Source organism: Thunnus maccoyii, chromosome 12, assembly GCF_910596095.1.
Source record: "Thunnus maccoyii chromosome 12, fThuMac1.1, whole genome shotgun sequence".
Taxonomy (NCBI): Eukaryota; Metazoa; Chordata; class Actinopteri; order Scombriformes; family Scombridae; genus Thunnus; species Thunnus maccoyii.
The window spans coordinates 17,714,006-17,741,711 of NC_056544.1; the positions used below are offsets into that span (position 1 = coordinate 17,714,006).

The 27,706-nt window shown below is 38.4% G+C and overlaps 4 protein-coding genes across 15 annotated transcripts in view; 1 reads left to right on the plus strand and 3 right to left on the minus strand.

Annotated features, from left to right (window-relative positions):
• Positions 1–403: 403 nt before the first annotated feature.
• On the minus strand, positions 404–8,360 carry LOC121908205 (serine/arginine-rich splicing factor 11-like). 2 transcript variants are annotated; one of them, XM_042428034.1, is made up of 12 exons: positions 8,091–8,360; positions 6,429–6,562; positions 4,045–4,160; positions 3,325–3,405; positions 3,182–3,219; positions 2,913–3,046; positions 2,687–2,759; positions 2,476–2,595; positions 2,288–2,377; positions 2,061–2,144; positions 1,145–1,310; positions 404–1,051 (listed from the first exon to the last, which is right to left on the minus strand). In XM_042428034.1, exons 1-12 carry the CDS (start codon positions 8,210–8,212, stop codon positions 863–865), a joined length of 1,347 nt encoding a protein of 448 aa, XP_042283968.1. In that variant the 5' UTR covers positions 8,213–8,360; the 3' UTR covers positions 404–862. The 2 variants fall into 2 exon arrangements, with proteins under 2 accessions (XP_042283968.1, XP_042283969.1); XM_042428035.1 differs by lacking the exons at positions 6,429–6,562; positions 8,091–8,360 and adding an exon at positions 4,407–6,394.
• On the plus strand, positions 7,785–17,053 carry LOC121908202 (retinoid isomerohydrolase). 5 transcript variants are annotated; one of them, XM_042428028.1, is made up of 16 exons: positions 7,785–8,037; positions 8,688–8,724; positions 10,454–11,634; positions 11,902–11,984; positions 12,203–12,353; positions 12,851–12,958; positions 13,062–13,203; positions 13,320–13,467; positions 14,611–14,692; positions 14,784–14,916; positions 15,031–15,170; positions 15,267–15,396; positions 15,492–15,606; positions 15,706–15,800; positions 15,895–16,006; positions 16,533–17,053. In XM_042428028.1, exons 3-16 carry the CDS (start codon positions 11,624–11,626, stop codon positions 16,676–16,678), a joined length of 1,596 nt encoding a protein of 531 aa, XP_042283962.1. In that variant the 5' UTR covers positions 7,785–8,037; positions 8,688–8,724; positions 10,454–11,623; the 3' UTR covers positions 16,679–17,053. The 5 variants fall into 5 exon arrangements, with proteins under 5 accessions (XP_042283962.1, XP_042283964.1, XP_042283966.1 ...); XM_042428031.1 differs by lacking the exon at positions 7,785–8,037 and having other exon boundaries at positions 8,617–8,724; positions 10,454–10,542; positions 11,389–11,634; XM_042428030.1 differs by lacking the exon at positions 8,688–8,724.
• A 1,082-nt stretch (positions 17,054–18,135) lies between these two features.
• Positions 18,136–22,441, minus strand: LOC121908553 (RING finger protein 11-like). The gene is made up of 3 exons (XM_042428670.1): positions 21,788–22,441; positions 21,095–21,264; positions 18,136–20,113 (listed from the first exon to the last, which is right to left on the minus strand). The coding sequence occupies exons 1-3, from the start codon at positions 21,908–21,910 to the stop codon at positions 19,942–19,944; spliced, it is 465 nt and encodes a 154-aa protein (XP_042284604.1). The 5' UTR covers positions 21,911–22,441; the 3' UTR covers positions 18,136–19,941.
• Positions 22,442–24,941: 2,500 nt separating this feature from the next.
• LOC121908148 (voltage-dependent R-type calcium channel subunit alpha-1E-like) overlaps positions 24,942–27,706 on the minus strand; it is a 58,752-nt gene continuing 55,987 nt past the window's right edge. For all 7 annotated transcript variants that reach the window (XM_042427913.1, XM_042427915.1, XM_042427914.1 and 4 more), the window contains 2 exons: positions 27,427–27,575; positions 24,942–26,775 (listed from right to left, as the gene is read on the minus strand). In XM_042427913.1, coding sequence (XP_042283847.1) covers positions 26,251–26,775; positions 27,427–27,575 — 674 coding nt within the window. In that variant the 3' untranslated portion in view covers positions 24,942–26,250. The remainder of the gene's footprint in view (positions 26,776–27,426; positions 27,576–27,706) is intronic.

Below are 27,706 nucleotides of genomic sequence, written 5' to 3' on the forward strand. Positions count from 1 at the left end.
TAGAGCTTTCACTTTAGTCTAAAAATACTCCCTTACAAATAAAAGTCATGCATTCAAAATGATACACAAGTAAATGTAGATAATATCAGATAAATGATCTGCAAGTATCAGAAGTACTCAGGATGCAGAATGATCCCTGTTATAGTGAAATGTATTTATGGGTTTTTATTGTTAAACCATTAATGTGTAGAAGTTATTTTTATAAAATGAAGCTGTTTAACTATATTATACACAGTTTGAATGTAATCAGGAGCAACAACAAGTCATATTTTATAAAGTATAAAAGTAGCACAAAAGAATACAAGTACCACAACACTGTACTGAAGTAAATGTACTTAGTTACATTCAACTTCTGCATATGTCCAACATCCACTCATGCGGAAGCATAAATTCAAAGTCTTGCTTCTCCAAATAGGCTTTATTATATAAAAGAAATACTTGATAAAACAATCAACGCTTTCAAATAACAAGAAGCAAATGTAGTAACTGTGTTTCGATAAGGTGAAAGAGGTCTGAGCAACACATCACGATACTCAACATAAATGAAAAGATACAATATGTGAAGAAATGACAACACAAGCTCGAGAAAAGCAGAGCAAGCTTCCTTCCAGTTTCAACCGATTACATTTGTAGAGGCGAATGGAACGAAATGCCACAAACCAAGAGAAATACAATATATCATTAGGAAAACTCGAGGCAAAAATGACTTAACAATTCTGCAAGAGACGGCTCTTCTGTGCGGAAAAAAACAAAACATTTCAAGCACACTTCACATTTCAGATTAACCCCCAGTGGGGGCAAAGTCGTAACAAGTTCACAACCAAAACTGAGAGATAATGTGGGACAAAGCGGGACGGAACACTCAGTCGCTGACATCCATGTCTTCTTCGTGGTGATCGTCACCATTGACTTTAGCCTGCTTCACGGGCCGCGCTGTGCCGTTACCTTCTACAGACTGAGGGGACAGAGCGGAGTCGTCCGAATCCTTCCTGTCCTCCCTCTCCTTCTCGCTGTCGTAGCCTTGTTCCTCTTCATCGTAATCCCTGGTGATCTGCGGAAGGAAACCGATGGACATGACATTTTAAAGCGCTGGTTTACATCAGACCAGCAATATACTAGGACGTTAACTGTTTAAGATGCCGACCTTTACATCGCCTTTCTCTCCATCCAATTTCCTCTCCCGCTCTCGGTCTTTGTCTTTACTTCTCCTTTTCTTGCTGATGGAGCGCTCACGTTCGTCTCGACCGCGCTCCTTATCGCTCCTGCGGTCCCGGTCCCTTTCCTTGTCCCTTTTCTTCTCCTTCTTGTGCCTGAACAGGGTGGAGAGAAAAGGTCAGGTTTGTCATAGAATATCCAAAAAAGGAGCTTCCCTGGATGTGCCTACAAATGAAATTTAATTATTGTTTTAAAAGGTTCGCTTCTTCAGGATTTTAAAATAGGCATTAGCTACAAATACTTCACATCAGCACACTAGTACTTGGTGTTCACCTGAATAATAAGATGACCTGAGCTGACAATGCAAATATAATAAAGGACAGAGCAGACTATCTGCTGAGGTGACTCAGGTCTTTTGGAGTTTCAGGGAGCACTCCTGAGGACTTTTTTTTTTTTAACTCTAGACTGGTTAAGAAGGCCAGCTCTGTCCTGGAATGCCCCCTCGATCCAGTGGAGGTGGTGGGAGAAAGGAGAATGATGGCTAAGCGATCATCTCTGATGGAGAACATGTCCCACCTCGTGCATCTGACAACACTGGGCAGCTCCTTCAGTGACAGGCTGCTTCACCCGCGGTGTGTGAAGGACACTGCAGGTCCTTCTTTCATGCTGCTGTCAGACTTTACTATCAGGACTGCTCCCAGGAGACCACACACACACACCAAAACTGACAAATTCACTCACAGGCAATATCAATGTATACTTAACTCAGCTGTTGAGTCTGTTATTTATTATATCTTGCTTTTTTTACTGATGCTTCTTGCCCTTTTAGCTGTTTGTTGCTGTAACACTGGACATTTCCCCGCTGTGGGATTAATAAAGGATTATCTTATCTTATCTTATCTAACCTTCGAGGAGATGGAGACCTGGAAATTCTCCTTTTTGGTGACTTCTTAGGAGATCGGCTGCTGCTGCGACTTCTCCTGCGTCTCCTGTGTGGCACCACAGGAAACAAAATGAGAAGTTAATACTCTCACTTGAAAAACAAAGAACTCTGGGAAGTGACAGTATAAAAGTTTGTGCATCCGTTAGACTAAATTCCACCTAAGCACATGAAGACCCCGACTCTACTGACCGGCTCACGCTGCGTGACCTCCTGGTGGTGCTGTAGCTTTTAGGTGGCGTTTTGGATCTTCTTCTCCCCGAGTCGTCTTTCTTTCTATCTCTGTGAATAAATCGAATGTTTTAAATTCAGACAGGCTCAGTCCTCAACTGTTAATCCATCAAAGCAGGCTCAAAATCTGGCTTTTACAGTTAACTCACCTGGATCTGCTCCTAGATCGTCTGTTTCGTTCTCTGGAGTGGCTCCGTCTCCTGCGTGGGCTTTTGGAGCGCCTCCTGCTTCTCGAGGTTGATCGTCGCCTTGATTTGCTCCTGGTTCGCCTGCAACCAAACATTCACAGACTATTTAAACTTTATTCTCAACATACAAAATGCTTGTCCATTTCAAAAGTTCATAAACAGCAGTTATCACCTGTGTCTTGAACGCGATCTGGACCTCCTTCTTCTGGATCTGGACCGGGAGCGCTTCTTTTTACTCTCCTTATCTGCAGGACAGCAAAAGCAGATTAGTATTTTTAAAAGCTGCAGTATTACATGATCAACCAGAGCAAAGGACACAGAAAAATAAAGTGATTTTAATTATCAATACTCAACACCACAATAAAGAGAAAACATCCTCTAAACTTTTGTGCACTCACTTCCAGGTTCAATAGCAGCAGAAATGAGCGACTGGGCCTCTCGGACCCTCTTCATGGCCTCTTCGATTTCTTTATTAGATGAGTCAGCCTTCAGGCCTGGATTCAGGTTTAAGCCTGCAGCCAAGGGATTCAGTCTAGACAAAGGGATATTAATTAGATGATTCTTCATTACAACAAACAAACTAACATATTTATTTCTTTCCCTGGTGTTAAACCTGCATTCAGGTATAATTTTCAGGGGACAAATGAGCTTCTTTATACTGACTTACTTTGGATCTGTCATGAGCTTCAACAGCTGGTCGGCAGCCTGTAAAGAGACAACGAAGGGTAAAGGTTTGTCTAATCAAATATACTGCATATTCAACTTAACATGGTTTAACATTAATCATTATCAGTCAAGAAGACCTCTCACCTGGGGATTCATATTGGGTCCTGGGAATCCAAATGCAGCCATTGCATCCATGTTTGGACCACCGAAGGGGTTCGCTCCAATCTGAAATAAAAATTAAAAACACACACGTCAGTCTATTGTTGAGACCTTGACAAGTGTTCATGTACTGAAATTAGAGTTAGTATCATTATCTCCACATTTTGACAGATGTGGCCATTATTAATGTTTCAGTTGCAAATCATCACACAAAAGATATCGCCTACAGACAACTGTCAATTTTCAAATTTGAAAACTGCCACTTTACTAACTATTGACCTTCATTTCCCCCCGCCTACTGACATTCTCACTTTGGACCTCTAAAAAGGAAAAGACTAAAACTAAACAAGAAAAATTGATCTTGTGGTAAAACTGTTTTGTCAGCTTCTGTTTCCAAGGTCAAAAAAATGAACTTTGAAACTCAACTTTTAAGCCAACATGGATGAAAAGGCCTTGAAGTGTTCAGGAAACTACTACAACTACAATTCCTGTGACAACTGGGCAAACTCCTGCTGCTGGTGAAGCTCATATTATACTATCGAAAGCTCCAGAACGTGACACACTATTGTGTTGTAATAACATTTTTACATTTTATGCAATGTGACAACAGCAAAGTTTGGTGCTTGACCTCACAAAATTACTATCTGACCGTATATTTTCCCACAGTTAGAGAACTGGTACCAAACAGTGAGTTTGAATTCTTACAGGTGGATTGGGGATGGGGTTGGGCGTTGGAAGAAGTCCTCCTCCTGGCAGAATTCCTGCAACAGCATTTGCTGGCGCCAACAGTGACAAAGCTTTAGCCTCATCTGGAATAGAGCCTACAGGGAAATAAAAACAAGCATTAGGAGAGAACAACATCCCCTCACGCATCAACTATAGAGAAGACATTTTTGAACAAAAAGACAAAAAAAGTCTTCACACTGCATTTCTTCAAATTAGGTTCAAAATGGTTACCTTATAGATCTGAGAAGACTTCCCTTAATTCAACATAATCATTTGCAGTGACATAACTATTGCTGGAATAAATCACACTACTCCAATGAACACTGCCAAGAATATATCACCTGAACGTGTTTTTTAAGTCATGAACCAAACGTTAGCAAGCACAGCTGCTTCTCCAGTTGGGTGTGCCCTCAATTTTCATATAGACGTTTACTGAAACAAGCGACTCACGTTGGCGGCTTCGCTACTAAAAGCACACAGAGAAAAATCGAGATACACACAACAAAGAGAAATTTAGGGATTTGGCAAGAACACTATACAAGCCATCAGTGTCTACTTACCAAAAACACATATCAGAGGATATAGTGGAAAATACTAAATGACAAGAGCAGAATTCAGGGTAGGTAGCGTGTCTGCTGTACATCATTATTCTAGTATCCTTACCTGTCACTGCATCAATTAACCAAACCTAGACAGAGGATGACTGGTTTGATTAATTTGTGCTACCACAGTCAAATAAATAAAAAGTATCTTCATGTGCAAAATTCCTCTGATTTCATTTGTAAAAAATGGGCCCAAATTAACAAATAAACACCTCATAATCATCTCATAGAAAATCCACTCCCAAAACAACTTTCACAAAGAGACATAACCAAAATTTGGACACACAACAATGACAACATGTAAATAAAAGAGCACACTGGAGAGAGAAATTGCTGCAGGAGACAAAACTGTTGGATGGTATTTTCAGCAGGGCCTGGTATACAGGACTGGCTGAGCCAGGAAAAAGAACTGTAAAACACAACAACAAAAGAAGACCACTGTTAAAAAGAATATTGTACCAACATTGTGTCATGTCGGGTGGGCATCTTAGACAACTTAAGACGAGATGTAGTACGACTATCATACAAGATAACCAATCATTGACTCAGGTTCCCCTTGTAATCCCCAAATTATTATTAGTTAGTCAACCAAAAACACCCACTCTTTTTGTATAGCCTTTGGCCAACAGACCAAAATAACTTACTGCCTTTCAATTTTATTTCATAGTGTTTATTATTTCATTTGACTGGATATTCACAGTGTATCTGTATTCACAGAGTGGCTCAAAGATGTGTTTTTGAACAAATATGGAAGTCTAAGTTAAGCTATATCAGGCTTTGGCTACATAGACAAAACTTGTTAGATTAAGATAATGTTAGTTTTGTTTCTTTCATGGTATTTGTTGACATTAAAGATATATGAATATAATATTGACAGCCTTATCCTTTGAGAAACAATACTTAAGCCATCGAGCGAATGGCTAAGCAGTGTTTAATAGTGCAGAGTGAGCACTCTTTCAGGTTATGCCCCCAATATCTGACCGTCTCAACTAAACCACCTAGGAAAGATCAAATTAGGCAGAAAAAAAGAGCAAAGAGAAGGCAGAGAAAGAACAGAGGACACAAAAAGAGAGAGGGGTGGGGCTTGAATGCTTCCTGGCCTTTGCATATGTCTACAATCCCCTGTTGGCAGGCAGAGGACCACTTTCAGCCATCAACGAGGGGGCTGCTTTTGCCTTCTTCACTACAAAAACCACACACACACACACATACACACACACAAATAACAGAGAGAAGTTTAACAGAGGATAGTCCAATATGGGGGAGAAAATAAAATGCATATGGTTAAAGTGTTTACACAACTTCACTTCTGAACTTTGAGGTGTCTGCGGCGCCCACAGCTTGGAAATGTTCAACTCCTAGTCTGTGCAGCAGATTTTGGTATACTGCGCTTTCTAAATATAAAGCAAATTGTTGTAGGCAGAAACATAAAGCCAGATATGTATTTTTCCAAAGAAATTAAATCCAATATATCAAGAGAATTGCACTGTAGACGTGGGATACGTTACCACAGTATACCAAAAATCTGACATCAGAGGTCTGCTTTCCACACTTCTTCCATGAGATATGGACGATGGGAGGGAGTGTCATTTACATGTCATTCACAAATAATCTAAATCAGCGTACTGACTTGCTCAATGCACAAATGGGAAGATGAAATCTTTTTTTTTTTTTTTTACTCTTTTACATTGTCTCTATTCAAGAGTCATGCCACTCAATCGACAAGGACCACTCATACATGGGAATCATCATGAGACAAACCTTCAGCAAACGGGACCACGATCAAAGCTCTGTCAACAAACACGGTGTTTGTCAGATGTTGAGACACTCCGACAGACTCCGGCTCCTGGAACTTCACAAAGCACACCCGTGACGTCACTGGCATAGGAGAATCACTGAGGAGATAAAAATATGTTGCATTAAATAACATGTAAGATCTGGAAAAAGACTCTTTGTTTTATTGTGTCTCATGTCACTCTAATATGGTCAAATTATGGGTTAGTTATGACAATTATTAGTCACAATTATGACAGTTTTGACTTGGGCTGCAACTATTTCATTATTGAGTAATCTGTTTATTTTCTCTATTAATTAAATAATAATGATTATTCTATAAAAAAAAGTCAGAAAATAATGATAAAAAAATAACAATCACAATTTCCCAGAGTTCAAGAGGATTTAAAATTGTTTGTTTTGTTTGACCAACAGAGAAAACATTAACAATAACATAAAACTAATCATTTTATTACTACTTGCGATTTATTCAGACATAATTTCTTCACAACTGCAGCTGGTTTCATCAACAAGGCCCGGGACTCCCACTGACAGGGACTCTATCCCCCCATAGACACTACACGTTATACTAACCTAAAAATGTCATCATCTGCATATGCGTGTTATATTAACACAACTATTCGTAATTTTACATTTGCACATTACATGTACCGTTTATATTGTTTTATACTGTGAACTTTTACGCATTCAATGGGCAATATATCACTATTTTATGGATATCTTGATATAAGACTAGATATCGTCTTATATTTAGGATACTGTAATATCATGATATGGCATAAGTGTTGTCTTTTCCTGGTTTTAAAGGCTGCATTACAGTACAGTGATGTAATTTTCTGAACTTACCAGACTGTTCTAGCTGTTTTATTTGCCTTTACCCACTCAGTCATATAATCCACATTACTGATGATTATTTATCAAAAATTTCATTGTGTAAATATTTTGTGAAAGCACCAATAGTTATCCCTACAATATTGTCGCAATATTGATATTGAGATATTTGGTCAAAAATATTGTGATATTTGATTTTGACGATATCACCCAGCCCTAGTGTAAACTTACTTGGAAATAAAGCTGTTTCTGATTATGATTATGAAGTATTGGAAAATAATAAAAAGTTTGACTTATCTCATAATTTAGACTTAGAAAGTAAACATTTTGACTCTAGCTATGTCATATTATACTGACTCACCATGAATATTTTTTATATAATTTTTTTTTTAATTTTTCTGTCAGAAATGAACTTCCATACTATCATAATGCTGTAGAGAGGAAAATGTTTTATTTCACCATTGTGAATATTTAACTTAAATACTGGGTTAACATCACAAAAGAGACGACTATTGTGTTCATTACTTTACTTATGCCACATGAAATTTCAATGACTCCTCGTTACTACACGTATTGAACTTTTATAATCATTTAGACACAACCAAGAAGCCATTATTACAATGAAAACAACACAGCTGAACAGCTTCTTTAGTACATTGGGTTAGTGTTAGCTACAATTCTGGTTAGCATGTCAGGCCTACGTTTCCGTCAAGCTACACTGTTTAACAAACTATACAGCTGGTTTGTGAGTGCTTTATTACTAGCGTTAACTAGTAAATCACCACTTAGTTTACTCACTCTGGTGGAAATAACTTCAGTTCGTCGATGGTTCCCAGAAAACCGAACAGTGTTCTCATCTGTTCCGATGTTGTGCTCGGCGACACATTTGTCACCTGGACTACCTTCGTAGTGTAACTCATTTTTTACGACTAAAACAGCACAAACAATAACACTAAGGTTAACCACTTAGCTTTAATTACAGTAAAGCTTGTCCGCTGGTTTTAAAATGAGTCTGTCAGCCGATAATTAGCTAGCTTGCTGTTAGCTTTCGACTACAACAACAGACTAGCTATAATTATCGAACGAAGTGCGCATGCGCAGACTTGAACTCCGCTGTTGTGAAAATTAAGTTCACACACATAAAACCATCTCAATCTATATGGGTTGTGTGTTGATTATATATCTAATCGATCTAAAATTGCAAAGCATATGCAAAGCTAAAATGTAGGGACAGTTTTCATCTGCAATAATTATCCAGCAGAGGTCGCCCTCCATTTTGAACTCGACATAAACAAGAAATATGATCTGAATGTGATCAACATAAGCACAGGGCCAGCACCTTTGCCACACTTGTAGCATCACCATGATGACTTGCATAGTGCTTCTCTTCTGCAGACCTCTCTACTGTCTTCACAGACGGGATTTGGTTGAGGTCAGTGGTGGAAGAGGTACTCAGGTCCTTTATTTAAGTAAAAGTATCAATACAACAATGTGAAAATACTCTATTACAAGTAAAAGTCCTGCATTCAAAATCTAACTTCAGTAAAAGTGCATAAGCATAACCAGCTAAATCTACTTAAAGTATTAAAGTAAAAGTACTGGTCTTGCAGAAAGTCAGGCTCTGACTGATGAAGTAAATTTAAATAATAGTAGTTAAATGTATTTAATAAATAAAATTAAATACATTTAATAAAGTGCATTATCCATACTGATGAGTCAATGTATAAGCAGCATTTTATTTTACTGTTGTAGCTGCTTAAGATGGAGCTAGTTAGAACTACTACTCACAAGATAAATCTGAGGGGTCTTGAGATGATAGACTGGGTAGGAAAGAAGAAAAAAAAAAGCAAAGTTGCATACATTTGGATTAATTTTCTGAACCTTTCTTTAATCCATGCCTTGTAGTGAAATATTGTAGAGTGGGCCTCAAACAGTTATTTATTTGAAACCATGAGAGGGGAAATGTCTCTTTGGTGGGAACTGCAAACATCTCATAGACCTCAGACATAACAAAGAGACACAAATACACATTGATGTTTTTGTAAAGGCACACAAGCCAAAAAGTTTGGGAAACACTTGGTTAATCTTTAATAATGCAGGCTGATTTATAAGCTCAATATTATGCTACTTTATTAAATATATGAAAGTAACTAAAGCTGTCAAATAATTGTTGTGGAGTAGAAAGTACATTATTAGACATGTATTAGATTATGATTATAACCAGGGTCGTATTACTTGTCAGGGGCCCCAGATTTGCTGTGTGATGTGTGTAATTTAATTAAAAATACATTAATTTAGCGATGTGCTACATCTGAGCACAAAACTGAAATAATCGAGGCCCTAAAACTTGAGTTTGGCACGGACCCTCAAGATCAAGTTATCAAGATCCACCTTAAAGTTATTATAATATAATTTTGTGCATCAGTGATGCATATTACCAAACACATTGTCAATTAAATTAACACAAAAAAGTATGGAGCTTTTGGAGAAGTTGCCTGCTTTGCTGGTTGGTAATCCAGCTTTGGTTATATCTGTATCTCCTTTCAGGTTTTTGGTTGACACCTTTGTGTATGTGTGTGTGTGTAAGGTCAATGAACATCTGTCTCCATTTTGTCTCCATTTTCATCAGGCATAACAATAGAAATGTCGAGGACTTTATCGTTTTATCCCTGACAAAGTCTGACACGTTGTATTTTACAATGTGTTAGAGTGTTGTCAACTAAAAAAGGTCCACTTCCTCTCTATTTCAACTGTATCACATGGTCTTCATCAGCAGTTGGCGTTGGCTCAGTTATCACGGATGATGAATCTGATGGGTGAGATGGATCTTTAGATCTGAGGTTGGATCTCATCATCTCCATGACAACTGAGCAAACTCCATCCGCTGATGAAGGCCATGTGATACAGCTTAAAGCTGTAAGAAAAAAGCAAGTAAACTGACCTCGAAATTAGGCTGTCAAGTTATTTCCAAGGTCAAGAAGGAACGTGATGGTTTTAAAAGCTGCTGTGGATGAAATCATAACAGCTACTGAGCTGGTTGGAAGTCCTGGAAAAGGCCAATAAGGGGACTTTAAATTAGGATTGTTCTGTCAAAGAGTGTGTATTTTTTATTAAGGAGTAACTGAGAGTAATTGCCAAAATGCATTTATGTTTCACTTTAGGTTTCCCTTGGCTGGAAAGCTGGATGTGTTCTTTTAGAGGTCCTGCCTGGCTTTGATACCCTTTGACAGCAAAAATATCTCTTCCTGAGGTTTGACTAAGCACCAGTTTGATCACTGACATGTCACGCTGGCTTAAGATAAGATAGAAAATGTTGTATACTGCTCATTAAATTCAGTCCACCACGTGTTTAACAATCTAACATGTGTTTAAGGTTGGGAGAGCCCATCAAAATCTTGCCACAGACACAACAGTGACTGGCAGAACTCTCTCTACTAATGGTGTTTTTTCCCAGGAGAAATAATACAGCTTTTGTCTTCAGGCTACGTAGAGCATAATCCCTGCACCTGGATTATGGTTGCACTGAGACAAGCGAGTTAAGGCATTTTGTGTTCAGACCAAAGAACAACTGGCCTCATTTCATCGAATTAGCATTGTGCGTAACGGTCATTGTACAAGATCTCCTAATAATAGCAGCTGTTATTGTTGTTTCAGGATAAATATTATTTTTATCTGCGTGATCCTTTGTTATTTCAGAAAACTATTAATTAATCTAAATTAAAGAGGTAGTATTCTCCTGAAATACAAACAGGTTTTTATTCATTTAATGGTTCTTTGTATAAATTCAGATCCTTAATAGTCTGAATAGGTGGGCAGTTGTTGCACGTGTAACCAAGACTGTCAGTAATGTGGATGGCAATAATCTGAATTACTAAATTTACATTCTGTTGTTTTTAAGACTTGCTTTATGCTTTTTTTAACGCCTTTACATTGCATTAGTACTCTGAAATATACTTTGTGTGACTCAGCACCACTTTATTTTAAGGGACGAAATCTGAACAATTGATGCAATTGAAAAAAAAAAATCACATGCACCGTTGCAACATGTTCTCCAATTCCCTGCAATAAATATTCTTGGCAATAAATCCGGTTTCAGGAGGGTGGCCATTGAGTCATCCAGCAGAGGATATTGGCACAATGGGATTCTTGTTCATGGTGCAACATGATTGGCCAGGAGAAAGGTTTACGGCACAGATTGGAGTGACTGTGAGGGGGACTGGACGAATAAATACCCCAAATCCACTGGGAGGTCAGAGACTTCCAATTCAGAAGTGACCAGAGGTTTTCTTAAGAGTTTGCTTTGTGTGTTGCCACAACAAGAGGAAGGAACCATGGTTAGCAGGTGAGTTTCTGATTAAATATAATTTACAAATGGGGACCGAATATTTGACTGGCTCTTGCGTGTTTTCTTTGACTTGATCCTGTGACTTTTACACAGTGACTTGAGTGCTTAGAGGGTCTGCAGCTGGTTAAGCTCCTGAGGGATTTAAAAGCTCGCGCTGAACTCTTGACCTGTCAGAAAGATATTGATTTAAACTGCAACATTAAACTTGAAAGTTTCATCCACTTGACTGCAATGGTGTTTGATTTCCTGATTTATTGAGAACAGATTTGAACACCCAGCTGGTGGCTACAGGAAGATTTTCGAGACATGCGAGGAGCTGTCTGAGACACTTCCAGCAACAGTCACAGGTTTGTTTGCAACTTTCAGACAAAAATGCACTGCAAGCGAATGATTCTTTGATGTTCATATATTGATTGCACTGTTCAGGGAATTCACTTCAGGGAATTCACTTGGAGCGAGCACATTCCTGTAACTCATTAGAGACTGAGAACACAGATCTCTGAATGTATGCTACAAATTTTAAAAACAAACTCTGATTTATGTTTATTATGTTGATGTTTTACAGGTAGGATTCCTTCATTTCTGAAAGGAAGTCTTCTCCGTTTGGGACCTGGTCTTTTTGAGGTTGGAGATGAACCCTTTTATCACCTCTTTGACGGCCAGGCCCTCATGCACAAATTTGACTTCAAGAACGGACAGGTCACCTACTTTCGAAAGTAAGATTTTAAGGACAATAGCAGCATTTTGTCATGTTTCATTCCATTTGAAAACTTTACATTACAGATGATCATTTTCCTATACTGTGCTTGATTTTGGAACCTGCACTGGTTTCCGTACAGCATCAAAATCAATCTGCAGACACTTGAAACTTGCTTGAGATATGTATCCCATCACAGTAAGCGTCATGTGTATATTTTATGTTTTTGTTGCATGATAATCCTTTGAACTGCATCTCAACCATACAATAACATCATAACTTTAATAAAACAGACACAATGTCCCCTGTGATGGATTACCTACTCAGATGAGTTTCATATCCCTGCAAGGTCTCATGTTTACCAAGTCATTGTTACACTTGCATGTGCTTGATAATTAAACATTTGGGAGTTAGAATCATGCGGCCTTTCAGGACATTGAACAATGAGCTTTTTCAAAAAGTCATATATTGTGTTTTAGGATACATTCTTACTTTTTTATGCTTTCCTCTATTCAGGTTTGTCAGAACAGACGCTTATGTGCGAGCCATCACAGAGAAGCGTGTGGTGATCACTGAGTTTGGCACATTTGCATATCCCGATCCCTGCAAAAACATTTTCTCCAGGTGAACACACACAGCTTTTTTATTACCTCGTCCTTACACTTGAGATGTCGATCATCGTTATCTTCAAACATCTTTATTTATGGAATTTTTTCTCTGTTTGCAGGTTTTTCTCTTACTTCAAGGGTGTTGAGGTCACAGACAACTGCCTGGTGAATGTCTATCCTGTTGGTGAGGATTTCTACGCTGTAACAGAAACCAACTACATCACTAAAGTAAACACTGATACCTTGGAGACGCTGAAGAAGGTACATTAGATCATACTGTGTGAAGTGTGAGGAACTGACTTTACTGCTTATAAATTTCTGAGCTGTCGTATTCTTCATAATGAGGCTCCGTTTAAATGCATTTCTTTTCTATGTAGGTTGATATGTGCAACTATATCAACATTAATGGAGTGACAGCCCACCCCCATATTGAGAGAGACGGCACTGTGTTTAACATTGGGAACTGCATGGGGAAAGGAGCAACGCTGGCCTATAACATCGTCAAGATACCACCCACACAGAAAGGTTGGCATCAGCGGTGTCGGCATGTAACAATAAACACACACAGGCACTTTAACAGCTTCAACTCAGGTTTTTTTTTTGCACAGAAATACGCTGATGAATGGTGATTCAGGGTTAAATCAATCTGTTAAAGCAACAGTGACCTCTCAAAATCAAACATAACGTTTTTCAGAAGATTATTTTTCTTATGGTCAGTCCCCTTCAGTCTGCTAAATTGAAATACTTCAAAATAACTCGTTATTGACTGGAGTATACATGAGTTCACCTTTTTTAGACATTATTTGGAATAAACGGACATTACATTTATTGTTTAATTTTACATAGAAATTAGAAATAGCTTGACACTCTCTTCACCTTTGCTTGAGGCTAGCTGATTGATTGCCTCAAGTGATGTCATTTGAGGCAGCGTCAGTTGAGAGTGAAGACTAAAAGTTTGAAAATTTAAAAAATCTGAGGTATGAAGTTAGAAAGAAGAGAGGGTACCAGATCTCTGTAGGCCGCTCCTCATCTTTGATTGAGGCTACATTAGCATAGTTAGCACACTCAAAACTGTACAGTAGTGTGAATCCAGTCATTTGCCTTCAGCCAGCTAAACCGAAGTATTTCAAAATAATAATAGCATACCTTGTTTAGACATTTTCTGGAATAAACAGACATTACATTTATTGTTTAAAGTTTTATAGAAATCATATTATGAAATATCAACATGTTCCTCATCTTTACTTGAGCTACATTAGAGTGAATCAAGTCGAGTTGTATTGTGGGTAATGTAGGCACCAGGTTTTTTCAAGAAATTATATTGTAATATAAGTTTTTAATAACTTTCAATACATACAAAACATAATGAAATACAAAACCACTTATTACCGTACAGCAATGAAAAATAAGTAACACAACAAAAAAGAAAAAACTAAATAAATCTAGGCAAACAGAGTTGGCTTTAAGTACAGTAAGAAAAACCTGTGCAGACAAACGAAAAATAAAAATAAGAGGGCACCATGTATCAATAAATGAGGCAGCATATTTTCCTTAAAAAAAACTGAAAAACAAATTGTAGGAATATTTGCTTCCTGACAAGAAATTATTTTATGAAATATCTTCCCGCCTGTATCAAACATCACAAGATGCTTTTGCCGTCTTTCTTAGACAAATCTGATCCCATCGAGAAGTCCAAGGTGGTGGTGCAGTTCCCCAGTGCTGAAAGGTTCAAGCCCTCCTACGTGCACAGGTGTGTGTGTTGTATACTGTATCTGACAGGATTTGTGTCAACGTTATCTCATTAAGTGCAGATTTTGATACTCTGTCCTCATCAATTTCAGCTTCGGCATGTCAGACAACTACTTTGTCTTTGTGGAGACCCCAGTGAAAATCAATCTGCTGAAATTCTTGAGCGCCTGGAGCATCCGAGGCTCCAACTACATGGACTGCTTCGAGTCCAATGAGAGCCAAGGGGTAAGACATCACAATAGATTGATATCTTTGGTGATTTTAAATGTACTAAACCTTCTTCGTCATCAGCTCTTCCCCTGAAATCTCATGATGTTTATTTTGACATACATTTTATAGACATTGTTCCACATCGCCAAGAAAGACCCAGGAGAGTACATCGACCACAAGTTCAAAGGGGCACCCATTGGCATGTTTCATCACATCAACACCTATGAGGACAATGGCTTCATTGTTTTTGACCTATGTGCATGGAAGGGGTAGATAAATAATTCAATATTAGACTTTTTAAGCCATATATCATTTGCAGAGTTGCTTGATGCAGAGATATTGCTGTCATCCCTCCATTCTTGCAGCTTTGAGTTTGTTTACAACTACCTGTGGCTGGCTAACCTGAGAGCCAACTGGGACGAGGTGAAGAAGGCGGCCATGATGGCGCCCCAGCCGGAGGTCCGCAGATATGTTATTCCCCTGGACGTCCACAAGGTGAGTCACCCGTCTTACTCATCGAAAAGAGTCCAATTGTCACCCTCAAGGAGTCTCACGTTGTTTGATTTCGTCTCTTTCTGGGTCTGATGTAGGAGGAGCAGGGGAAGAACCTCGTCAGCCTGCCGTATACCACGGCCACAGCGGTGATGCATGCTGACGGGACGATCTGGCTGGAGCCTGAGGTGCTGTTCTCTGGACCTCGCCAAGGTATCAACACATAACATCAAAATTCATTCTCTCAGTCACCGTCTTTAGTAGATGCCAGGAATGTCTTAGTCATGTAACCATTTTCATGTTGTTTTGTAGCTTTTGAGTTCCCTCAGATCAACTACGAGAGGTATGGAGGGAAGAATTACACATACGCCTACGGCCTGGGTCTCAACCATTTCATACCAGACAGGGTACGTTAGCAGAATACCTCCAGTGGTTAACGACTCAAAATCTAGCAAACAGCCTCTTTCATAGACTTTTTTTTGTGTCTTGTCTTTTGTGTAGATCTGCAAGTTGAATGTGAAGACCAAGGAGACCTGGGTATGGCAGGAGCCGGACTCCTACCCCTCAGAGCCCCTGTTTGTTCAGACCCCTGATGGGGTTGACGAGGATGATGGTATGTCATCAGCAATAAAAAATGTACTATGAAAGGTTTGTTTTAAGGCAAATTACTGGTTATTCAGGAGGATTTTGTGAAAGGGGAACTTTATCGATTTTATACATCAAAGTCTGTTGGGGAATAGAACTGCATGTGGAAAAAGTTGTGTAAATCCATTTGTGGCTTCAGAGGGAGCTGTGCAAAGTCTGATAAATTGCCTCAATAATATAATTTGAGGCAACATCGGTTGGGGCTGAAGACCACAAGTTTGAAAATGTAAAAAATCTGGGAGTAAGAAGTCAGAAAGTGAGGTTACCAGACCTCTGTAGCCTGCTCCTCATCTTTGCTTGAGGCTACGTTATCCGCTGCTGGCATTACACACCCAAATCTGTACATTCGAGTTAACCAAGTTGCATTGTGGGTATTGTAAGCAGCCAGTTTTGACAAGGAAGAAGAATGCATGGAATAAAAAGACGATTAGATCCTTCTTTTTAAACCGTCTATTGTGAGTCTGACAATGTTAAAGCTGCTGCTGCGTCCACAGGTGTGCTGCTGACCATTGTGGCGGCTCCTGGTTCCCAGAGACCAGCATACCTCCTCATCCTCAACGCCAAGGATCTGTCTGAGGTCGCCAGAGCCGAAGTGGAGTGCTCCATTCCTGTCACCTTTCACGGGATGTACAAACCGTAATGATGCATCACTCAGGTCGTCAAGTAGTCAACCATTTTTAGGGTTCTCAATTGCCACTCAGAGTTAGAACGGGGATAAATAATGACTAAAGGTATCATTGTGTCAAGAAAAATAAAGTTTTATCAGGAATAATGATTGTCCCCGTTTGCTGTCAATGTGCATTGTTAAAGAAAATTAAAAAAATATTGTGTGAATTAGTGTACCTTTCTGAGACTCGATTCTGTGCCCCAACTTGATGTACTAGAACTTATAACCCTGAATTGTCAGTATCGGTTCAATACAAAAATGTACAAATTTGTCCAAATGCTGTTTCACAAGAGTATTTCATTGTTGGAAAAATAAACTTCTACATTATAAATAAACTCAAGTAAAATCAAAAAATGCTGTTGTTTTCTTGTTTGTCATGCGGCCTGTTTATTAGCTTTTTACTAGTTGGCATGGTGGTAAACTGACTAAAGAGAGACTCCTTCATGTGGGATTCAAGACTTCATGATGCAAAAATGTTTTTGAACAACACATTCAATTCCTGCCAGCTCCAGGACTGCTGACGCTATGATCTCATCTCTCTGTTCAAGTCTGGCAAAAAGATGTTTCTTTTGGAGAAAAGGGGGCATTGTGATCCACTTTTGTGGTGTTTTCTTAGAAAAAGCAAGCATTTCTCTTGATAAGTCACAGATCCATTGGAGCTTCAGCAAATACAATCAGTACAAACAACCCTTCAGCCAAAATTCTTGAGATATTTGCAGAGATTTAATATGTTGCCACACAAAATCTCATTATGGTTGTGTTTAAACGACTGACCTTTCCATGTCTGTCCTTATTGTGTTACTCAAAGTTCCCTCAATCTGATCTGAAAAGTAGAAACATGCAGATCTTGCAGCACAGAAAAGCTGATTATCTGTGTCAGTGCTTAATCTGAGGAAACAAAGAAAGAAAGAAAGTTGCAATCAACTACTACATAAAGATGGATGTGTGGCCTTTGTATACAATGAATAAGAGGTCCATTTAGTCTGAATGGACACGTCTCGTGGGCATATGGTCAGACGAGGACTTACTTTACGTTTTTGTCATTTTAATTCCAATCTCAGGTGTTTGTATGTCCCTTATAAAACGTTTCTCTCACATGGACACGTTTCCTCACCAGCTGATGCAAGCAAAGGAAACAAAGCATTTAACATTACTAATGTGGCTTTGGCTCGCTTTCTACATCAGTCAAATGGAGAACCCTGATTATGTAGTCACGTTTTTTTAACTCCACCGCCAGATTTTAGGATTGCATTAATAAAAGGCTCTAAAGAATATTTTGCAACCGAGTATTCTCTCATAATCTCTCATTTTGGCAATCACAGTGCCACAAATATGTGTGCATTGTGTGCATTAAGTCTCCTTCACAAGCAGTTTTTTTTGGAAGAAGGGGGGTGACTGCCTGTTCTTTAATTAAACCAATATACCAAATATGTTTTTTCCTCATTTATTTTTTTTTTTTTTACATGAGGGCTTGTTAGCCATCCAAAAAAAAAGAAATAAAACAAGATTACAGGAAATATTAATTCTTAAGTTTAAACTTAAGTTGAAAAACACAGCAAAGGAAAGCTCAATGGAAAACATGATATCTCATTTGAAAACCGTCACACCGTAAGAGAAGTTTCTCACTCTGAAATTCAGTTGGGACAGAGGTTTGCACAATCAGGCTTCTTAAACCAGTGTAAAAGCTATATACTTACTGTCCTAAATACACAATTAAGTTTACACAAATGTAACAAAAAAAATATTAAGGTAAAACAGACAGTAACAGACAGCCACACTACCACCAAACAATTCCCTGTAACCACTGCTACAATGAATGGAAATAGAGCAACAAAAAAACATAAATCATAGTGTAATAAAACAAAAATGTGATGTATAATAATGAAAGTGACGCTGTATTTATGTAAAATTCAAAATTAAACAGTTTAAAACTCACCTTAAATCTCACCTCTTTTCTTTCTTAAACCGGAGCAAGCCTCTGTCCCTTCACTTACACACAAAACACACACGAGTCAAATCAAGCAGAACAAAGCAGAGGCTCACCCTACTGAATCACAGATTTCATGAAATACATCTCCAGGCTTACTTTAATGTGATAAGTAACTACTGACAGCTTTGAAAATATCTTTATCAGCTATATAACTTTTGCATCTCAGGAAAAACAGGAATGAAGTATTGATAGTGCAAGGTTATAAGGTACATATATTAATATATTGTTTTAGATACTGTCCTATAAGTAAAGTGCAAATCTCTGGATCAGATGAAAGTGTGTGCAAGCATTTCTAATTTTTTTTTTAACTGACTGATCCACCTGCCCATGCACAAATGAGCCCTTTACATTGGCTGCCAGCTACTTTACACACCGTCTGGTGAAACATTCACGTTACACAACATTGTTTTCCCCTTTCAACACAAAACATTTTTTTAAGTGTGGCCATTTAGAGAAACCAAAGACAAATATCATACAGCCTTGATCTCCTTTAAGTATTACTGTGTACCTAAAAACTTTGGATGACTTCTGCAGGGTGTGTGTGCATATTTTTGCGTAATCCTTAACAACCTTGGCTCAATTTCTTGTTTATTATCACCAACAGTGTCGACTCCACTTGTGTATTCCCATATCTCTAAGCGTAGAGCCATTTTAACATGAGAGCGTGTTAATGGAGATCAAAATGTTGAGGAAGTCTTTGCTTACCGTTGCCACAGGAAACTTCAAATTGAATACAACAGATTTCTAGCAAAATCTCTTTGCAGTTTGGTCAATCATTTCTTAAACCTAATTGTCCATTTAGATGACATGTAACTGGGAATGAAGGTGAACTGGGGGTCAGTTGGGAGGAAACACCACTGAGACCTGCTCAAGTGGAAATGCACAGTCACCAAACAGCTCGCAGACACACAAATCCCACGTGCTCGCCACATAACGTAACACTGGACACTGCTTCAGCACAACAAACACACACAAACACAATCATGCAGGGTTGTCTGGAAACAGTTTCTTACTGACTCGTGTTGATGTTTAAGACCAGCTTATTTAGTGTCAGACCAGGGGGGGCATGGAAGGCCAACATTAGGTGAGTGAATTTTGACATTTTGAAAGTGCAAGACAACAGCCAACATCATTTTTTAGCTCCTCTCACTCTATAAGAGGGCAGTTGTTAGGTTTGTGTGTGGGTTTGGGGGCTGGAGGGGGGCCACGTTGATCTAAGCACTGCGGGGGAAGGAAGGGTGAAAAATCAGTTGGTCTCGTAGGTGGAGAGCAGGGCAGCATCCACGGGCTCCATGCAGGAGGGGCAGGTGAAGGATCTCATCAGCCAGTCGTCTATACAGTCCATGTGGTAGATATGCATACACGGCAGGAACCGGATGGGGTCCCCGTACACAAAGTCCAGCATACAGATCACGCATCTGCAAACAGATAGAATAAAAGAGCTTAAAAAACACACTGACAGTGTGAGAATATAGCTCTAAGATCAAAAGGTTTTACATAATTTTAATATCTTTATATAACTTCAGTGCTGCCTTTTGTGACACGATTCATAAATTAATGCAGCTGAATGACTGAATGCTGAAAATTAGTTGGCAGCAATTTTGAATATTGAATAATCATTTAGGTCATTAATTTAATAAAAATGTCTAAAAAAAAAAAGTCTGGATCCAGCTTCTCATATGTGACGATTTGCTGCTATTCCCTGTTTTATATGATAAAAAATTAAATATCCTTTTTTGTTTGTTTGTTTTTTTGGACTGTTAGTTGGCCAAAACAAACACTTTTAGGATGTTGTCTTGAACTCTGGGAAATGACGGACTGTTAATGTATTTTATGACGTTTTATAGACTAAATGATAAATTAAAAATATATATTGCTAGATTTAATGAGGGGTCCAAAATCCAAAAATAAAAAAACAATTATACTAAACAGAAAAAAGGTAAATCAGTAAATCCTAACATTTCAGAATCTGGCAGCTTTGCTTGATAAATAACTTTCAAGTCAAGTTAATTTTATTTATACAGCCTGGCCACAAACATACCCCAGAGGGCTTTACAATCTAAACCACACATAATCCTTAGATCTTTGAGTTTGACTTAATAATGAATAGATTATCAAAATAGTCATTCATTTTCTGGTATTTGGCACATTGATTAATTATCTCTGCACAAGTAAAATTAAACAGTCACAACTTCACCTGCACGTGCTTGGGCATTGTGCATGTTACAAATGATTTGTTTCCCCACGGACAATTTCATGCGTCATTATCTGATATTAAATATTAATCATACAGCGTCATCAGTGCAAAAGATCTATGCGAATTAGTTCATACTGCCCAGCTCTAATGACCTGTAACCTTCCTCTGTGTAAACATGTCACACGGAAAGAAAAATCCTCACTCTCTGATCTTCTTCTCAGAGCCGTCTTGCCCTCCATCATAAACTCCCTTAGGCAGGTGCTGGATGAGGCCGATGCGCTGAGCTATGCGGATCTGCTCCTCCTCTGTCAGCTGGGTGGCCAGACGGGCCTGACTGGGTGTGGGATGGTACATGGGCATGTGAGCCTGCTCCTGGTAACAGACACAGAAACCATCAAAATGAAACAAAACCAGTTTATAATCAGGTCACTTTGTCTACTACACAAAGTGGTCTGACTGGTCAGAATCAGAATCATCTTTAACGGCAAAGTATGTACAAGGAATTTGACTGGTTTAGTGGCTCTTTGTGTAGTTACACATAATAACAACACAACAATCTTCATAAACATACACAAGGAATGACTATATACAGGTGAACCCGTTTCTGTGAACTGCAAACAAGATGCAAATGGTGCAAAGAAGTGAAGAGTGCTGAGATAAATATTTGATATGTAGCAGCTCTGAGGTCTGGACATTTTTGCAAAGCCAGTCAGTGAGATTAAACACTAAAACAAATACTTTAGTTCACTTAGTGCCTATTTAATGACGCGAAGATCATTTAGAAGAAGGCCAAACACCAAGAAGGGACAAGGTTAGATAGGCCAAGACTTTTAACATGTCCACTTTGTTTTCCTTGAGTTAATAACCTGGAGGTTGGCTGTTAGCAGCTTCTCACCTGGTACGGCGGAGGAGGCTCCAGGTCTGGATCTGTCCCGTCCCCGAAACTCGCCCTGTCTGACTGGGATTCATGAAGCAGAGAAATGTCGTCTGATGTCGGAGACTTGAGACAGTTGCCCATATCTTCGTGTTCCCCGTCCTGTCCTGGCTGACGTTAAAAATGAAGATCTTTGTTGCTAAAGTTGCGCTCGGCGGCTTGTTAGTTGTGTTTTTCTGACAACTCAGAAACCATTAATGTACACTTCAACTGCCTGCTGCCAAAGAAACTGTGTGCATGATTATAAAACTCCTAGTTAAACGTCAAATGCTTAAGCAAGTGTCCAATCTAGTTTCTCTTCATGTTTACACGTACATCCAACTGAAAAACAAAACAAAGAACTCCTGCTAACGGCAGCTAGCAGCCTAGCTAGCTACTTTTCGCTAGCCAGCTGCGCGACTTCCTTGAAAAGTGTCGCTCATTCCTTCGTAGGAATCAAAATTTCAACCAAATATCTGCTTCAGCGCCGACTGTGACTGTAGCACTGCGCGGTCTGAGTGTTAGACTGTAGCGACATTTCCGCGTTTTAACTTCGTGAGTGATATTAAACAGTTTGCTTCCTTGCTAGCTCTTTCTTCAACCGGAGGACATGTTATCAGTCCGTTGGCTATGACGTCCGGGTGCAATTCTGCACGGTGATTGGATAATTTCCTATACGTAATCTCAAGAGAGTGACTAAGTCCCGCCCCTTTCAGTGACTAAAACAAAAGGAAAAATAAATAAATATTAATGTAAAACATATTAATAAAACATTTTAGTTTTTAAATTTATGTTTACTTTTGTATAAAAATGTGTTACGAGGGGGGAAGAAATTCCATGATACAGTTAATTGAAGACATAAATTGGCTTAATAGTATATACAACTTAATACTAATTGGTTGTATCCAATAAGGCTGGAGAAATACATTAAAAAAAATCCTTAAAAAATACATTAATATTAATAAAGCATAAAATAAAAATATTAGTTGGGTATACAATATGTTACACAGGATTATATGTTAGGTACAATTGTTTTCCAGTGGAGGGAAATTCACATGTTATAGTTAAATGAAATAAATAAAATAAAATACACAGTAAAGTATATAATATAAAATATAATAAATATAAATATTATAATGTGATATAATACAGTACAAGATGCAGTTATGTTTTTTGTAAAGTGCTTGGTTCTTTGTACCACAGAAGTCTAGAGGTAATACATTAAAAACACACTATTATATATTCAACAGACACAATTAAATTTATCTTAGTCTGAAAAAAAAAATCTGACCAGAATTGTGCAATAAAAGCACAATTAGAGAAAAGATGAGCAAGAGATTTAAGAAAATCAATCTGATTACTCATGTAATCTGTCTACTGTGGGTGTAATCAGAATACTGTGGGTGTAATCTGACTACTGTGGGTGTAATCTGTCTACTGTGGGTGTAATCAGAATACTGTGGGTGTAATCAGACTATTGTGGGTGTAATCTGTCTACTGTGGGTGTAATCAGAATACTGTGAGTGTAGTCTTATGATAATGAGAATTAGCATTTTGTCAGCTCAACAAAAAGATCAATGATTGAGTGTGTTATGAAAAATCATTGGAAGATTTTTGATTAAACTTTTTTCACATTGTCTCATCTATCTCACCTAACAATCTGCACTATTTATGATTGTTTATTTTAAACAATCACATTATGATTGATTTTCATGTGCTTTTGATTCCTTAAACTTTTCTCTTATTTCTTTATTTTTTATTTATTTATATATATATATTTTCTTGTATTTGTTGTTGTTAAGCACATTTTTGAGACTCTGAAAGTAATTGTGCAGCTAATGGGAATATATTATTACTTTTTCCACAAACATACAGTGCCAGAATTAAGTGTTGTCGTTCAGCATTGCTGTTAACTAGAATTTTTAGAAGTGTCTGGTGTTCTTTAATCATTGTTGCCTCTAAAAAAAATCAGGCCATTACATTTTAGTTTTCATTTCTCATTTTAATGGCACTACTCATGTGAGATTAGGGCTGCAAATAACAATTGTAAGCAGCAAATCTCACAAATGAGAAGCTGTAACAAGGGAATGTTTGAAATTATAAAGCCTAAAAGTAACTGAAAACAATCAGTCAATTATAAAAATAGTTGATTTATTTTCCTACAATCAACTCATCATTCATGTTGGAAATGTGTGTCAGTGTGAAATACTTCAAGAGGTCAACAAGAGATGTTTCAAGCTCTGATAATAATTGCTTATGCCTTTGAAAAGGCAAAACACAGCGTTTGAAGGAAGTGAGAATCTGTGAGTTTAAGAATCAGGAGGGACCACCTGCAGTTTGTGTTGGAGTCAATGAGAGACGGCGTTCTTCCTATGAATTGAGGTTTAGATCTCAAAAACTATAACTGCTATGGGAATATATCCACATTTTTAAGAGAGAGAAGACTTGTGGCAACACTTTGAGGTATGATATGTGCTTGGAGAGTTAAAACTGTGGGAGTGAGACATGTTTAGATTTTTTTTTCTGGTCTAAAAAAATGGCTGCCCATACAACCATAAGCGAAAACTTCAGTGAAAACATCTGGGTGTGTAGTCCCTATAAAACAAAAAACAACTACATGTTATAATTGCATTTTTAATTTTTTGTTTTGTTTCTTTAAAAATTGTGTTTAATGTTCTTGTCTTTTTTTCCACATTTAAGCTATACATGCATCCTCTATCTGACACTATTGTTATGTTAAATGTGCACAATATTGAAATATATTCTGGACAAGAAAGTTTGAGGAGGAAACACTTTACAGCCTGATTCACTTATCTCTGTATTTGCCAGCGCTGTACCATTCAGCTCATGTTTATTATGTATAATCAGAAAACATGTTAGATATTGTGGCAGATAAAGGGAGAATGCCTTTAAGAAAATCCATTAGTTAAAAGAACATCTGCATCTCTCAGATTCCTCCATGTTCAGTGTTTGCAACTAACACATATAAGCACAAACTGACAGTTTCCAGATGCACTTAAACTGGTTTCTGCATGAATTACATGCCTGAATTGCTTAAGGCTTCACAGTCTCACTTATCAAGGTTTTGCCTTTATCCAAAATAAAAACACATCCAATAACAGTGACAACTTGAGGACACCTTTATTTGTATATACAGCTATTGTACACATAAAAACCCACAAGTATTTGCATTCCAGGAACTTATGATACAAATCTCCATGTTTTTGGTTAAGTGAGTTTCACAGAATCGGCCTTCGTTAGGCAAAATAAAACAAATACACAAACCTTAAAATGAACATTCCTTTACCTTTAAAGCTCATCAGCTTATACTGTTTATTTTTTTTTGTCTCTAAATGTTACAAACAGCATAATTTCTCTGTACATTATTAGTAAGTAATAGATTAATGTTAATTTGTGAAGCAAATGTGTCATGGCGTGTCTACAGTGTTTCTACAGTCATTGTCTGCAATGGTTCATAGAATATTCACAAGGAAGAAAAAAAGTGAAAAGGGATGAAAGATCATTTTGTTTTCATATCATACGACCAACAATTTCCAAAATCAAATGGTAAATGTAATTGCCGGAAAATTCTCATTTAAAGGGTGTAGAGTGGCAAAAATAAAACCGGTTGTCTTAGAAGATGACAAAGAAGAAAAACTTCAGTTTTTAAAGGCTCAAGAGTTGTTGGAGGCATGATTTAACAATGACGCAGGGTGAAATAACAGATAAGCATCTTCTCTATGTTATTCTATATGTGTATTCATATCTCACAACTTATTATGTTTAATACCAAAGGAATTGCCAAAAAGAAAAATGATGGGGAAAATCAGGCGGTTTTTCCCCTGCACATTCATTCATACTGTAAAAAAATCCAGCATTATTGAGTGTTACTTATTAGTACCCACATTGTCTGGTAAAGTATCAGATCGCCTCGTGATGGCTAGTTGTATTGATACGGTCTAAGAAAATGGCAATGGTGTGATGATCACGATGTATTTACAAAAACGATTAATTTATAAGAAAATGTAGTTACATATTCACACACCCCACAGATAAATACTGTTTAGAGCAACACTGAATCATTTAGAAACATCTTCAGATATGGAAAATACCTATTGACACAAATGATATAATTCGATTCATTCATTTTATTTATTTTCTGCATCCCGCAACTATTTGAGATGAATTATTACTCTCTATCATCAAGTACAAGTCAGGAAATAGACCTTATTTATTGTCAGTGTTCTGTGTGAATTGGCAACTACAGTTTCAGGAAGTATTGTTCGTTTTGGGTTCACATTTTATCAAACATCCAGAGGGCTCACGGCCTTGAAGCACTGATGCAAGAAGAGTCACGTTAACCTTCGCTCTGTACACTGTAGTACAGCGTCCTCTAACACCTCTCTGGGATTCCTTCTCCTTCCCCTGCGCTGTGCCTCCCGTCCCTAGCACCTGTCGTCCTCCTCTGTATCGCTGAGTGGATCACAGCCTGCAACGGAGGTTGTCTGCGCCAGACGCTTCCGAAAATGTCCATTGGGGACCTGCCAGCCAGTCCGCAAGCACGGGCGGGCCGAGCTGATGGTGTTTGAGCGTCCCAGGCTGCAGGCCACAGCCGCCTCGAAGGTCAACGTCTCCATGGGACCGGAGGGGTCCGGGCTGTGGTCGTCCTCCTGTGAGGCCAGGAATGGCTCGGAGGGGTAGCGTCGAGGCGGGGATGGGTGTTGGCCAGACTCGCTCCCCATCTCGTCTGTGATCCCCTTCTGGGTCTCCCAGGCGGGCTTGCCCCGCCTCGTGGTCTCTGGGCTGCCCTGCTCGTCCTCGTCTTCGCCGACGGAGGGGTGTGTGCGACACACGAGTGGGGAGTAGGAGATGTGAGGGCGAGAGCGGGTTGGGGTTTGTGATAAAGGTCGTCGGCCGCTGGGGGTGCTGGACTCTGAGGTGGAGGGCACCGGACTGTCAGAACTGTTACCCTGAGGACAAGAATAAAGGAAAAAATGACTTTGGCTATCTGGTAACTTAAGCCTGTCAATTTAAACAGAAGAAAGAATTTAAACGAGCAATCCCCTAACCTCCTCCACAACTGTCCATCTCCCACACTTCAGTTATTTTATTCTTTTACATCCTCTAGTTTGTTATGGGGCTGGGATATTAGATAGATAGATTTATTTGACAGCAATAAAAGTAAAAAGAAGACTGCAGTCACCCAGTACTGACATACAATTAAATTATTGAGTACTAAAACACAATTAAAAAGATTATTTCCATTGTGATCCTCTTGAGATGAAAAGGGGTAAGAGGGCAGGTTTTCAAGTCAGGTAAGACAAGTTAAAACACATAGTAACCAAAGAAACAAGCAAACAAACAGGACTGACTTATACAAACAGGCAAAACAAACTTAACTAACTGTTTTCCAATTACAAAATACTAAATTATACTTACTCATTACATTATAAAATAATCCCCCATCATAGGTTCAATCATCTTTGATGGCATATAAACCTCAAAGATGATTCATATGTGAACACTAACAACTCACCAAATAAAATCAAAAAATTTGCTCCTTCATTTTCAGTCTTCACAGTGTTTTTGGCCCAGGACCTTGTTAATGTTTTCTGACCTACCTGTTTATCTTGGGTGTGTTCTCTCTCTACGCTGGAGGAGCGAGAGGGCTGCAAGCTCCTTTCCTCTGAGTTACAACGAGACGTGTCTGGAGAGAGGAGGTGACAGCATTCCTTGGACCGGCCACGCTCCCTGTGCTCAGACCGAGAAACTAGACATTCAGGAGAGGACAAAATGATAGATTAAGAGAAGAAGGGGTGGATAACTTGACAAATATATACATAGTTGGCTGAATAAAGCAGTCTGTCCGTTTGACCAGTGGTGGTGGATGTACTGTATGAC

What these genes read in the sequence shown, in the direction of transcription:
- LOC121908553 (XM_042428670.1), bottom strand. Translation starts at nt 21,910, where the DNA reads ATGGGCAACTGTCTCAAGTCTCCGACATCAGACGACATTTCTCTGCTT. An exon ending in AGCCTCCTCCGCCGTACCAG is followed by an intron (nt 21,265 to 21,787) that starts GTGAGAAGCTGC and finishes GTCTGTTACCAG; the next exon opens with GAGCAGGCTCACATGCCCAT. An exon ending in TCTGAGAAGAAGATCAGAGA is followed by an intron (nt 20,114 to 21,094) that starts GTGAGGATTTTT and finishes ATCTGTTTGCAG; the next exon opens with ATGCGTGATCTGTATGCTGG.
- LOC121908205 (XM_042428034.1), bottom strand. Translation starts at nt 8,212, where the DNA reads ATGAGTTACACTACGAAGGTAGTCCAGGTGACAAATGTGTCGCCGAGC. An exon ending in AAGCTCATGACAGATCCAAA is followed by an intron (nt 3,047 to 3,181) that starts GTAAGTCAGTAT and finishes CCCTTTGTCTAG; the next exon opens with ACTGAATCCCTTGGCTGCAG. An exon ending in AGGTCTCCATCTCCTCGAAG is followed by an intron (nt 1,311 to 2,060) that starts GTTAGATAAGAT and finishes CACCCTGTTCAG; the next exon opens with GCACAAGAAGGAGAAGAAAA.
- LOC121908202 (XM_042428028.1), top strand. An exon ending in CAGGTCACCTACTTTCGAAA is followed by an intron (nt 12,354 to 12,850) that starts GTAAGATTTTAA and finishes TCCTCTATTCAG; the next exon opens with GTTTGTCAGAACAGACGCTT. An exon ending in AGTCCAATGAGAGCCAAGGG is followed by an intron (nt 14,917 to 15,030) that starts GTAAGACATCAC and finishes TACATTTTATAG; the next exon opens with ACATTGTTCCACATCGCCAA.